This window comes from Miniopterus natalensis, chromosome 1 (genome assembly GCF_054644295.1).
Source record: "Miniopterus natalensis isolate mMinNat1 chromosome 1, mMinNat1.hap1, whole genome shotgun sequence".
Classification (NCBI taxonomy): Eukaryota; Metazoa; Chordata; class Mammalia; order Chiroptera; family Miniopteridae; genus Miniopterus; species Miniopterus natalensis.
In genome coordinates, this window is record NC_142081.1 from 42655530 (window position 1) to 42669481 (window position 13952).

At 51.0% G+C, this 13952-nt stretch overlaps 2 protein-coding genes and 1 pseudogene across 2 annotated transcripts in view; 1 reads left to right on the forward strand and 2 right to left on the reverse strand.

Moving 5' to 3' along the window:
- USP3 (ubiquitin specific peptidase 3) overlaps positions 1–1023 on the reverse strand; it is an 86034-nt gene extending 85011 nt beyond the window's left edge. Inside the window, exon 1 of the mRNA XM_016208574.2 lies at positions 714–1023. Coding sequence (XP_016064060.1) covers positions 714–804 — 91 coding nt within the window. The 5' untranslated portion in view covers positions 805–1023. The remainder of the gene's footprint in view (positions 1–713) is intronic.
- A 2291-nt stretch (positions 1024–3314) lies between these two features.
- The window catches only part of LOC107533723 (phospholipid hydroperoxide glutathione peroxidase GPX4 pseudogene), a 65466-nt pseudogene continuing 54828 nt past the window's right edge, over positions 3315–13952 (forward strand).
- APH1B (aph-1B gamma-secretase subunit) overlaps positions 8221–13952 on the reverse strand; it is a 174919-nt gene continuing 169187 nt past the window's right edge. The window contains exon 7 of the mRNA XM_016208582.2: positions 8221–8783. The gene's annotated coding sequence lies outside the window, so the exon portion shown is untranslated. The remainder of the gene's footprint in view (positions 8784–13952) is intronic.

The following is a 13952-nucleotide window of genomic DNA, read 5'->3' on the forward strand; positions in this document are numbered from 1 at the left end:
AATTTCAGACACCCCCAAACGCCTTAAAGGCACTCGAGCCGCCCCTCTAAAGCGGCTGCGGGATCAGCCTCCCGAGCTCAGGAGGCTGCAGCTTGTTTTCAAACTTCACCCTCCCGGGATGATGAAAGACGCCGACCTCGGCCGCCCGAGTTCCGACCACCGCGCGGCGCGCGGCTCCCGCCCGGCGCGGATCCGGTTGCCCGAGCCTGCGGGCGAGCGGCGAGGGCGCCCCGCAGCCCAGACAAAGCTGCGCCCCGTGAGCCGCGTTTCCAGCGTCCGGCGGAGGACGGGGCGCGACTCGGGCACCCCCACACGTGCGACGGCCCTGTGGGGGGCCGGACACCCGCTCCTGCAGCCCCCGGCCCGGCGACGCCGGCCAGCGCTGGCCCTGGGCAGGGCGGGGGCGCGAGCCTGGGCCGGGGTCCCGGCGCGTCGCCGCCCCCACGCGCTCCCGGCCCCGGCGGGCTCCCGCCCCGCGCGGGCCTCTCCTCCGCCGGCCGGACCGTCGGGCCGCGGAAAACAAAGGAGCCGCCGCCGCTCCGCCCGCCGCGCCCGCCGCGCCGGCCTCCCGGCGGACCCCTCCCCAGCCGCCGGACCCCGCTCGCCCTCACCCCCGCGGAGTCCGCGCGCCGGCGGCCCTCGGCCCCTAGACGGCAGGCCCCGCGGAGCCGGGGCCTCGGGTGCGCGGCGGGGCCGCCTGGGGCCGCACTCACCGCTGCAGCACCAGGACGACGGGGAGCCGTTGGGGAACTTGGCTGAGTCCGGAGCGATGCAGACGCTGGAGCTGAGGTGCGGACACTCCATGGCCACCGGGAGAGCGGCGAGGAGGACCGAGGCTCGGGGTCCGGGCGAGGTGGGGGCGGAGGGACTCGGAAGACTCCGTCTGGGGTCGCTCCTTGCTGGACGCTCGGCCGACGGCGGCTGCGTCCCGAGCCCTTGCGTCAAAGAAAGCAAAAGCTTCCGGGCGCCGGGTTTTCTCGCCCGCCGTCTTCAGAAGCCCCGTTCCGGAGAACGCGTAAATCCAGGATCCGAGTTTTGCCGCCACCCCTAGGCGGGGGCTTCCGTCTTCCCAGGCCGGCCACGCCCCTCCCCTGGGCAGGCCACGCCCCAGGCCCAGCTCCGCCCCCGTCCACTCTCGGGGGGTGGGGTCCTGGAGCTCCCTCGTGGGTGTCCCGGAGTCAGGCTGCGCTCCTAAAAGACTTTCTCAACTCTGCCGCCCCGGGCGGCCGCGGCTTCCCTGGGTTCCTGGAAGGGTGGGGCGCCAGGCGGAGACACGCCGGTCCAGTCCGCTGCGTTAACCGCAGCCGGGCGAGCGCTCGGAAGGCTGATCCTGAACAGTTTGCGGTGGTCCGACTACACCGTGGTAGAAAAACCTAGCGACGCAAGAAAGTGTGAAGGAGAAAATAAAAAACACTCGGGCAGACAAGCCCTATGGCCCCTATTTTACACAAGAAGACACAAGCTCAGAGGTTAAGAGCCTGCCCCCCACCCCGGCGGCCCAGCAGGCTGCACGGGGCGCAGAGCTGTATTGACTGAGTGTTCTCCCTGCGGCAGGTGCGATACCCACCGGGTTCTAGGTTCTGAACACGTGGCCTGGGCCAGCCACCTGGGTGCTGCGCGACCGGACCCGCCGGGGCGCCCACGAGCCTGAGCACAAACCCTGTCTTTGTGACTCACCGCGTGCGTTACCTCGAGCACGTGGTAGGGAGGACTGCCCACCGCACCCTCCAGGGCAAGTTGGAGAGGTCGCCCTAACCGGGGTTTGCGCAGCGCGAGGTCCCGGTCGCCCGGCGCTGAAAGGAGAAGGGGTCTACCCTTTGTCAACCACCTACTACGGTCTCCTGGCCAGGCACTTGACACACAATACCTCGTTTAGACCTCGCACCGCCCTGCCAGCCGCTGTTGGCACCCGGGTCTCTACCGCACGGGGAGCGGAGCGTGCGGGTATTGGTTAAGGCGTGCGGGGCTAGGACCCTGGGCTCCCACCTCTCCGTGGAGAGGGGACAGGCAAAGCCGCAAGGGACCGTGCGAGCCGGCGTTACACCCCACGAGCCTGCGACCTCCTCTGGGGCACGGCCCCGAGGACCTCCCGGGACCTTACACGGAGCGCCTCGAAGTTGGAGCTCCTTGTAAAACCCGGCGAAGGAGCGGCGAGGCCAGGAAGGGAGCCGGGGGAGGCGGGGGGTGGGGGGGGTAGGATGTGGCAATCCCGCGGCAGGGCGGGGGCGGAGGGAGGGAGGTCAGGAAATGATTAACCGGGCCGGGCTGCGCAGTGGTTAGAGCAGGGCACCTCCCGGGGGCGCAGTCCCCGAGATGCCCTCCTGGTCACTTCTCAGACCTCGCCATCCCCCCCCATCCCCGCTCCACCCCCCCATCCCTCCGCACCACCCGTTTCTGCCGCACGGTGTCCCCTCTCCCGCGGCGTCTGTGCCGACCCCAGGCCCTCAGGACTAGCTCCGATCCCTCAGTCTACGCTCTTCCGTCGCTTCCCAAGTTTCGATTACTGTTGGGGCAAGCTCGGGTCTCGGATCTGACCGCTGTAAGGAGTTGGGAAAACAACAGCTCTAGTCCGCCTAAGCATTTTATTTTTAAAATTTTTATTTTATTTTATTTTATTTTATTTTATTTTATTTATTTTATTTTATTTTATTTTTCATGTGTAAAACTGGAAAAATCATCCTTACCTGGCCAGGAGGATGTGAGAGTCCGCGTGAAGCGCTCCTACTTGGTAAGCAGCAAGTCATTTCTAGCTTTTAAAACGACAGCGAGGGAAGGCGTAATTCCTAGGAAAGGGGAAGACGGGTAAATCCGACCTCTGCTCAACTCTCCCAGCGCTCTCCTTCTACCAACCCATGTTTTTTCAAGGCCTGGCTGGACCAGCTGCCGCTTGCCCCTGGGCACCTACCCCCAGGTAGTACCCATGCCCCTTCCTTTACCCAGGCCGTCTGTCAGGCTGGCATGCAGTGTTTCCCCTTTCACCCTCTCAGAGGCTGTTTCCTCGCTCCCTAGACTTCACCTTAAACATCGCTTCCTCAGGGAGGCCTTTCCTGGCCCTGCTGCACCCCTAGGTTGCCTCCAGGTGTGTAATGCCCTCCTCTGCCCCCACACTCAGCCTTTTTAAGAACGCTCTTCATGCGTGTCCTTATTGGTTAAACGCCTGTCTCCCCCCTGGAGCTCCACAAGGATAGCAAACAAGTCTGCCTGGCCTCCTGCTGTATTCCTAACATAACATGTCCAGTGCATGCGTTCAGGAATGAGCGAGCGGTCATGAGCAGTGTCCACCACGGGCAGAAGTTTAGAAAGTGGCGCAGGACATGCCCGCCAAGGTGAGCTCTGAATTTCCCTCAGCTTTGAATGTGTGATTTCGACATCATCGGGAATGTGAAAGCATCGCGTAAGGTGTAAACTGTTAAAAAAGATTTAAAAAAAATAATAAAGGTTTTTCTTAGAACCTTCTCTCCCCAGCTAGAATTAAAACTTCTGGGAGCAGAGGCCTTAATTTAGTCTTTGACTGCTGGTCCCCAAGGAGGAAGAGCTGTGACTGCAGGTAGTCCCGGGAAGCTGGGCAAAACCAAAAAAATGAGGCCCTCCTGGGGCTTTAGCGAGGCTTTCCTAAAGCACCGGGAGCTTCCCTGTGTCTTTGAAAGTTTTCATAATAAAAGAAATATTTTTTAAAAAACACAAAAACTCGCGGTGAGTAAACGTGTCGTACGGGGGAAGACTACGGGGCACAGGCACAGGAAATCGGCTTTTTCAGTTCCTTGTTTCTTAGGCTGCATTTAATACAACGTTCGCTTTTTTGTTCTTGGCCTGAATCGGTTTGGCACGGAGCAGCTCTGACATCCATCCCAGTGAGCCCTGGTGGTGACGAGGCAGCCTCCAGCCCGCGAGCTCCGGAGTGCACGGCCCCAGGGGGTCACCAGCCAGCCCTCCGCAGACACGCACGCGCACACACACACACACACACACACACACACACACACACTCATGCGCACACGCGCGCGTGCGCACACGCGCGCGCACACACACGCGCGCGCTGCGCTGTGCGCGCCTCCTCCCCTCCCCCCCAGTGGAGGCGGCTCCTGCCAGCAAAGGCGGGCGAGTTTTAAGTTTTCATTTTTCAGAGGAGAAGAATACACAGTTTCAACCATACTATCAAATGTTTTTCTTCTAAAGGAGATAAATAGATCTAAGGGGGGTGGGGGTGGGGCTGACGCGGGAAGGAGGGCATACGTTGCCATGGGAACCACGATCAGGAAGGGTCTCAAGGTTGGCGTGACCTTCCCCTAGCCTTAGACTTGAGCCTTAGAGCAGAATTGGTAGTCCTGAAGCAAGGATTACAAGCTGACTAGGCCCTGGGGAAGACTAGCTCTGACTATCCCCACACAGGCAAGGCTTATTGGGAGAACCCAGAGAGCTAGGTTAATTATTTACTGTAGGGATTTTTTCTAGGAGCAAAGCCTCCTAGGAAAATCAAAGATAGATCAAGAGGAGGCTTGGTGAGTATTCAGAAGGGTGTGGAGGTGGTAGTAATGGGGGGGAGGTCCCCCAGGAACTCTTTTATCTCCTCCTTTAATTTTCCAAGCAGTACTTATCTGATGGTTCTTTGCATGTTTATCTATTGTCAGTCTCTTCCATGAGAACAGAAACCTTGCCAGGCCTGTTCACTGCCTGATTGAAGCTCCTGGAATTCGACCTGGTACCTGGCAGGCCCTCAGGAACTACTTGTTGAATGACTGAGTACATGAAGGTGGGGGGCTAGGCTTCAGCCAGCCAGCCCTCACTGCTGCACTCAGGAATATCAACGATGTCATTCTCCCTCTGCTTTCCATCCACCCCTTTCGCATTATTTTCCTGCCCAAGTTCTTCAGTGGCTCCCCATCTCTGGCAAGATAAAAACAATCAGAACCCCACAGTCACCTGTCCCTGTCTCTTGCTAAAGTGTTTTTTAAAACTGTTCCAGCAGTGCCTAAACTAGTTCCCTCATGATGGAAAATGTGCTTCCTCACACCTCTGTATTCTCTCCCCACCTCTTTCCGTGTACCCGGCCAGCTCTGACTCCACGAAGCATATGGCCTCCTCAGGGAAGCCCTCCATCACTCACCCAAGCAGACTTCTAAGCCTCTCCCTCTTCCCTCCACCCACATTCTGTCTCTGCAGCTTGCCACATGGTGCTGTTATTTTCTGTCTCCCTTGGGAACAGATGCTTTTTATCTGTGGATCCTAGGCACATAGTTCAACAATTGCAGGTTTTTTAAAAAATATGCTTTTATTTTTTTTATTTATTTATTTTTTTTTAGAGAGGAAGGGAAAGGGATTGAGAGACAGAAAGATCGATGAGAGAGAAACATCATTGATCAGCTGCTTCCTGCACACCCCCTACTGAGGATGGAGCCTAAAACCCAGGCATGTGCCCTGACCAGGAATAGAACTGGGGACTTCTTGGTTCATGGGTCAACGCTCAACCACTGAGCAACACTGGCCAGGCGCAGATATTTTTTAAAGATTACATTTGTTGATTAAATGTTGGGAGTGCTCCCTTTGAGTGTGATTACATCAGTTATTACATGCAATGGTCCCCTAGGTATTCACAGAAAGGACCTCAACTCTATAAGAATAAAACTTACATTTATTGCGTTCCAACTAGGTGCCCGATACTATATCAAGTTGTTTTCATTTCTTCATTAATCCCCACAACAAACCTGACAGGTAGATATTAGCATCTCCATATTACTGATGAAAGAACTAAAGCTCAAAAAAGGCACAAATGTGCACAATTAGTACTTGATCTTTCATCAAAGATGGTAGCGTTTCACCCCTGGAACACACGGTCAGCGAAATGATTTTGCAGTATCATATGGGGATAGCTGAACCTCCTGATAAGGAAGACTCTTAGGGACCACAGGACACGGAAGAGCCTTCTGATAACTAAAGAAAGAACCTTCAGGCCCAGTACCATTGTAATAATCATTATTCATCAACATCTCAATTTGTATTGCTTTTAGGCTTTCTTCTTTATCATTGAAACGTGAACAGCACTTTTATGAAAGAGATGAGAAGGTTCTCTTGTTTAAAGATCCACTTTGTAGATAAAACACTGACCAATTAAGATAAAGTGTTGCTCTAGCAACAAACAAATTTGACAGCGAAGGAGTCACGTCTTTCCCTGGGCCCGTCTTTCCCTGGGCCTGTCTCCCATCTGTAATATCATCGGGTTGAACTAAATGATCTCCAAGGGCCTTTCCCGAGTGAGCATTCAGTGATCCTATGCCACCTTATGGCCACCGGCTGACACTGGCAGAGGCAAGAAGGCTCTTGCATCTTGTGGCAGAGACTGCTAACTAACAGTTCATCCCAAATCTGTTTTCTTTTCCTCCTGGATGAGAAAATTCTCACCTTTGTTGCTAGGTGTAGCCATTTTTAGTCAATGGAGTCTGAGCAGAAATTTAGAGGATCAGCCTCGGCTGGCTCTGTGGACAGTTGTCCAAGACAAAAATCCTTCAGTGTCCAACTTTGTTTATCAACACATGGAATAAATGCTGGAAATATATTAGGACAGGCCCAGGAAGAAATGTGGCTTCCAGTCTGCCCTTTCTGTGTTCTCCAACCCTTCGTTCATTTATTCAATCAACTTGTCTGTGCTCCTGCCACATGCCAGGCACTGAAGATACAGGGACTCAGAGCCTGGGGCTACCTGGGGTGGTCCTCTGTTGACATCTCTTTGCCACTATCAAAATGAAAAGCATTGTGATATCACTCTTTCCCCCCTTGCTTTTTTGTGGCCTGAGTGGACATCAGAGCCTCTGAGTTTCAAAGTGCTGTCTAGACACTGGGTTTTTAAGGCTTTAATTGTAAAAATGGCTTTACACGTGAAGGGCCTGGCTTGGTGCCTGGCATATGGTAGACCCTCAATCAATGTCTGTTTTATCGAGACCTCATCAAATAGGAGGATTGAGGAGGGAGAGAGAAGACGATGGCCTGAAATCATCAATTCTAGCATAGCTGACACAGGAGGTTAAATGTTTGTCCTTTTAAAGGGATATGGACCCCATCATTCATTCAACAAATCTCACAGATGCTCAAGGCTCGTGGGATATAAAAGTGGGCAACACAAGGTCTCATCTTCTAAAGAATGAGGAAGGGACTAGAGGAGCAGATCAGCAAATGAGCAATTACAACACAGTGAGGTACACTCGCCGAGGGGAAGTACAGGATGTCGCTTAGCCACAAACAAGGGGCAGCTAACCCAGGCTGACGGGTGGGGGTGGGGGAAGCTTCAGACAGGGCTTCCTGGAGGAAATGACATATGACCTGAGACTTGATTGATACCGAAGATTTAGCCAGGTGAAATGGGGTGGGGGAGGGGGGCATACAGTCCCAAACAGAGGGGACTGTATCTTCAGAGGCTGAGACTGCCAGTCTGGTTGGCAAGTCGTGTGCGAGGTGATGAAAAGCTGAGCGGTGAGGCTGGCAAAGTCGGCAGGAGACAGACAGTGAGGGGCTGCTGACTCTAACAGGGCGAGAGACTCCAGTTCTCGGGACCCTGACATCTTTCAGGGTGGCACTTTGCCAGGTCTGGGAGAGGGGCTAAGGGTGCAGAGGTGCAGAAAGGTAAGAGATAAGACAGTAAAGGAAGAAACTAGCGATTGTTAAACATCTGTAAGATGTTCGATAGCATTAGTCATCTGAGCGATGCAAATTAAAACCACAGTGCACACTTACCTAGAAACAAATAGGCAGGAACCAGAATGCAGGTGTGACTCTTCCCCCACTCCTACCCCCGCAGTCATGACCATCAGATCCCCAAGACTGTGTCCTCAGGGAGCTTAAAGCCCACTGCAGGGGAGAGGCTCCTACACATTAAGAAGTAGAATTTTGATGGGGAAAAGAATCCTAGGCTTGGAGAACCTCCATCTCTCCCTTCCTTTCTCCTTTCCCAACCTTAATCTGACCTGACAATTCAGCTCTCTGAAACAGTGAGCTAACCAGAAAGTGAATTTCTCAAACATCCAGAGTAGAGATTTTTATAGCCCCAGACCCTTCCCTGAGGTGCCTGATGCATTACAAAGATTCGGGGCTCTGGGTGCAATCAGGCTGGGGTTCTGTCTGTGCCATTAGCCTGATCCGTGACCTTAGCCAGCAGCCTGACCTCTCCTGAGCCTGTCTATGCAACAGGAATAATAATAGCTGTTCCCCAAATGGTGACTTCCCTGTTCTGTCTCCCTTAGCCAAACACTTATGTTTGGAAAGATAGAACAGAGATTCACGTGTTAGGATCAGAACCATTTCTGAAGTTGCCAACACCCATAATTTATGCACTTAGGTAATCATGCCAAAGTTTCTAAGCATATTTTATAAGTACATCACCTAGGAAGTGCTGCTGTGCCTGACCTGGTTATCTAGTGGCCGCAGCAGCAGGGGAAAGGTGTTTAACACTATTACCCTTTAAAAAACACGGGTGGGAAAGTAGGGAAAGGGCCTTAGAGCCTTTTTGGCCTTTCTCGGTAAATGGAGGCCAGAAGCAGCAAGGCTTCACGGAATTACCCTTGCTAAGAGCCCTTAGGGCAGAACGATTAGACAACAGGAAGGGTCAGGAGTTTCACAGAGGAGGAAACTGGCCTCAGAGATTCGATGTGTTTGTCCAGCACTCCACAGGGTTCTCTGGTTGGCGCCCGACACCTCGGTGTTCCTCGCTTGCTGGAGTCTGTGCAGCCAAGTGGGAGGAGAGCTTCCTTGGGCACCTCACGCGGCCTCTCCTGGCTCAGATGCACGAGCTGGTGCCCCTGGAGAAAGATGGGTAGGGAGGGAAAAGCTCTGAAAGCAGCAGTCAGTATAGCAGGTCCCTCCATAAACAACCTTCAGACCCCAGCCAGTGAGCCCGCTGAAGGCAGCAGTAGTCCCAGCACAGAGTGCCTGGTGTGTACGAGGCACTCGGGGAATTACATGAGCCTGGTAGAAATAAATGCATTAAGCAGTGAGAAGCTCAGTCTAAAGCTTCCTCTGGAAGGGCATACAGCCGTTGGCTCTGGGAGGGAGGCTGGATAGAAGAGAGGGAGGGAAATTCACTTTTCCTGTACATCCTTTTATTCCTTTTGAATTTGCTACCACTGGTTATGAAAAAATAAGTTATATTTAAAGGAAAAAACTTAAGTCCAATGTGACTCCCCATTCAGGGAAATGTGCACTGCAACAGGAGGGAGAGAGCTGTGTCTTTGGAGTTAAACTAACTTAATTTTGACTGCTAGCTAATCCTGCTACTTCCTAGCTGTGTGTCCTAGAACAAGTTACCTACCTTCTCTGAGCCTCATAGTCTCTAACTACAGTGGAGACAATGGTCCTCCATTGGATGGTTATGAAGGTAAAATGTGATAACATATCAACACTTTTAGAGACTCACCACATGCCAGGCACTTTTTCAAACGCTTTCTGTCTGTGTATTGACTCACTGACTCATTTCATCCTTAAGACAACCCTACAAGAAGGATACTATTCTTTCCCTCCTCCCTATTTTACAGATGAGAAAACTGAGGCCCAGAGAGACTAAAGAACTTGCTTAGAGTTTCACATCTAGGCAGGCAGGCCACAGCCTGGCTCTTCCCACCTCCACTCTGCTGCCTTGAAATGTTAGCAGCTCCTTTTCAATAGGGAATTCTTAAAAATGTAAACATTTTCAAGATCCCCCAAAATGTCTTTATAATTGTGGGCTGTCGGATACGGTGACAGGCTAGTGAGGGCAGTGCTGGTTAAGGAATCAGCAAAGCAAAAGCAGGGGGAGAGGGAGAGGAGAGAGTATAGTTCTCATGCAATCAGAGAATATAGTTGCATTGTAGCATATATATAATTTTTCTGTTTCACACTTTATTTATATTATTTTTAAAAACTTGAATTATATATTGGAGAAGGGCACCATGAGTTCTCTAGGACTTTGGGCCTCTAAGAACATTAATAATGTGAAGCAAACTTTTCAGCAAGTTGCTTGCCCCATACCCCGCAGTGGCTCCTGGGCTGAGTCACCTCCTGCTCACATTGCTGCTTCTGCCTGTGGGGTCGCTGATAGGTGTTTTAATGGTTTACATCTGATGTTAACTCATCTGTGATCATTTACCTCTTTTTCTTCTCATTCAATCAAAAACCAATTCAAGTGAATCGAACACCCAGGCAATTGGGTTCTCAATTTCATTCAGTTTTTTATTGCACTTGGAAGAAAACATTCATCTGTGCTTCCTTAAAAAAGATTTTCAAAGTCAGAAATGAGTCAGACAATTTGTAAGGAGTGAGGGCCCTTGCTTTGCTTTGGCTGAGTTGAGAAGCCTTCAACTCCATTTCCCCTGCCCACGCCCACCATCTCCTCCTACCCTGGGCCCCTCAACGATTTCTGCCATCCCTGCCACCCAACAATCAGGCCACTCCCTCCTCTGAGTCCCTCGCAAAGGCTTTGAAGGGGCCTTGTGCTCAGCCTGTGCTAAGACAGGGAACTCCCACTGCTAGAACCTGTCTTCCTCTTCACGTGCCCCCGAATGCTCAGCCTGTCAGTGGGCGTTGGCCAAAGAAAGGAGCCACAAATGGTGATGGAAATGAAAGGAAGAAAGAAAGAAAGAGAGAAAGAAAGAGAGAGAAAGAAAGAGAGAGAAAGAAAGAGAGAAAGGGAAGGAAGGAAGGAAGGAAGGAAGGAAGGAAGGAAGGAAGGAAGGAAGGAAGGAAGGAAGGAAGGAAGGAAGGAAGAGAGAGAGAGAGAGAGAGAGAGAGAGAGAGAGAGAGAGAGAGAGAAAGAAAGAAAAAGAAAGAAAGAAAGAAAGAAAGAAAGAAAGAAAGAAAGAAAGAAAGAAAGAAAGAAAGAAAGAAAGAAAGAAAGAAAGAAAAGAAAGAAAGAAAAAGAAAGAAAGAAAGAAAAAAGAAAGAAAGGAGGAACCACAAAAAGGCCCCATGGTCACCTCCCACCACCCATTCTCACTGCAAACTTGCATCATCTGCTGATGCTCTTATCAGAAGCTTTCAACACTCCCCCAGGACTCCCAGAAGCAAGCCTGGCATCAAGGCTCCCCCACACTTGGTCCTGACCACCCCCAGCCTTGCTTCTCTCCACGCACTCACACAGGCCTGACTGCTGAGCAGATCCTGAAAGCTCTCGCCCCAGCTTCTCCCTCGGGCTGCTTCCTCTGCCCGGATCACTCCAGCCTGTGGAAGTCCTCCTGTCTGCTTAGGAGGACTGTGCATACTTTTAAAGTCCTGGACCCCCGGCAGTGGATATCTGGGGAAAAGTCTACTAGAACATTTGCATTAGAAGACAAAGATGACCTCCTTTCAACCTGGGCCTGTGTACAGAAGGATGGCAAAGACTGAAAGGATTCTGATGAAAGGGGGTGGCACACAACTGGCAGCCCCAGGCCTTGTAGGATGTGGGCCACACCCTTCCCAACTAAAGAGGTCAGAAACTGCCCAGGAAATCGGCTCTTCCCATCTCGTGTGATGTAGTAGCACCTACTACAGACCTTCCTCAAAGCCATCGCTGAGATACCTTAATGTGTGCCTGAGTAGTTGGAGACTAGGAAAAGCAGCTCGGAATGTGGAAAAATGGAATTTTCAAAGGAATTGGCCCATGAGCCTCTGGCACTGGGTGGGGGGGCTGAGGGGAACAGAGGCTCAGTAGGGCAGGACACTGGAGGGCCAGGGAGCCCCTCTTATCGTGGAGACACATATGCCAATCACTTTCTGACCTTTCCTTGGTTTCCAGGAGCAGCCATCTCTTAGAAAAGAGTGATGGGGGACCGGGAATAGTATGGGGTAGAGAAGGGTGGTGAGAACAAAGCAATATCCTCTGTTGGGCAGCTCTGGTTCTCAGTGAAAGTAATTAAATGGTTGTTTTGATACATTTCAGTCTCCTGAGAATTTGGGCAGGGCCATCAGATTTTCTCAGGGCTGAGCTCCCTTGAATAAGCTGATCTACTTCTTTTTGTGCACCATCCCCACCAGCCTGTCCAAAACCTAGGTCCCTGTGATAGGGCAGTGTTGTGGGATTGGGGGGGGGGGGGTGATGATACTAGTTGGCAGAGTCCAATCCACTTTTTTATAGTTGAGAAAACTGAGACCCTTTTAAAGAGGCCAAGTCAGTTCACAATATATATGTATATCAAATCACCACAATGTACACTTTAAATATCTTATATATGAAGCTAAAAAAATTAAAATTAATTTAAAAGAGGCCAAGCCAGAAGGAGAACCCAGGTCTCCTCATCTTCGGTTCAGAGCTTTTGTCCTATTTCTCTATGCTAGCCCCATAAAGACATGTTAATGTGGTATGATGCAAGTGTTTCCACATGGTTGAAAATTACACATCTGGATTTGACTTGGGAGTGTGAATCTTACTTGTTCCAATCTCAGATTGCAGCCCCAACTTACTCTTTGCCTGCCTTGTAGCTTCTCATTCTTTGGGGGTGGGGGGGTGCAGGGGACTTATGCAAACTGTATCTAGATTCACACTCTGATAAAATCTTGGGGTGGAGTTGGGGAAAGTCCAAGGCATGAGAGTTTTGGCTTGATCAGCCTGCTTTTTTGAGTGCTGAGTAGACAGACAGGCAGGAGGCATTCTCTCCTTCTTTCCTAAAAGATAGCCAGGCTCTTTAAGGCCAACAAAGTTGGTGTGCCACGAGATACCCCGGGGGGGGGGGAGGAGTAACTGGCACCTCTCCCAGTGGTGAAACTGACAGTAACTCATATGAGTTCAAAAAAAGCACAGCCCTGGCGGGGTGGCTCAGTTGGTTGGAGCATCATCGCCAACACCAAAAAGGTTGTGGGTTCGATTCCTAGTGAGGGCACATATACCTAGGTTTTGGGTTCAACCCCCGGTTGGGGCGCATACGGGAGGCAACCAATCAATATTTCTCTCTCATGTCCATATTTCTCTCTCTCTCTAAAAATTATCAATAAACATGAAGCTGGCGTGGGGATTACTAAAGGAAGGGGGGTGTCAAAAGGACTAATGAAACATTCATTCACTCATTCAAGACATCTTGAACTGAACTCTTAATTAAATCAGGTACAGTTCTAGGCACTGGGGAAATCAGGCCGGGAAGGGCGCCCAGCAGCACGCGAGTGATCGAGAAGGGGAAAACTCGAAGTCACGGACAGACTGTCAGTTGAATGGAAAGTGAGGTTAAAGGAGGACAGTGGGAGGAATGGGGTCTTAAAAAATTAGTCAGAAATTTCAAGAGGATAACATCTGCCCAGATAACATTTTTTTTAAACATGGAAGAAAGGAGCCAGAGGGAGATGCAATTTGAAAGCCGCTTTGGCACTCTGGAGACTAAACCAAAGTGTTTGCACTGAATGCTGGGATGATTCATTCACTCAGCAAGTACTGACTGAACATCTCTTATTCCTCTGGCCTCAGCAGGCTCTTTGTAGTTCCTTTGCAGTTCCTCGCCTACACCAGATACACTCCCCCACCCTGCCTTTAATCTATCAGAGTCCTCTCCACTTGAGAGCACCTCCCCCCCCCCCAAATAGCACCATTTAGCAGAAACATAAATAAGCTGAAAATGCTATGACAGGAGAATGAAAAATATCCTCTCGAGGACCTTGTCTAATTTGTCTTCGTACACCAGTGCCAGGCACATAGGTAGGCATTTGGGAGATGTTTGGTGAATGAATGAACACATTGCTAGGCAATGAGAAGGCCACATTTTTATAATAAGAAATGGTACCACGATTACAACTTTGTAAAAAGTTCATTTAGAAATGTTTTAAAAATCCACTGGAAAACACTAACAAGGTTAAATGATGGAATTATGGGATTTTCTTTCTTTTCTTTATTCTCCCCATCTTGGGTACTATAGCAACATTTTTTTTTAATAATGAAATTATATTTTAGCCCACTCCTGCCCTGCTTCCTCCCCAAAAAAGAATTGTGAGAATTATAACTTACTGCCTAATTTTGTGCCATGTGAAGACTGAGA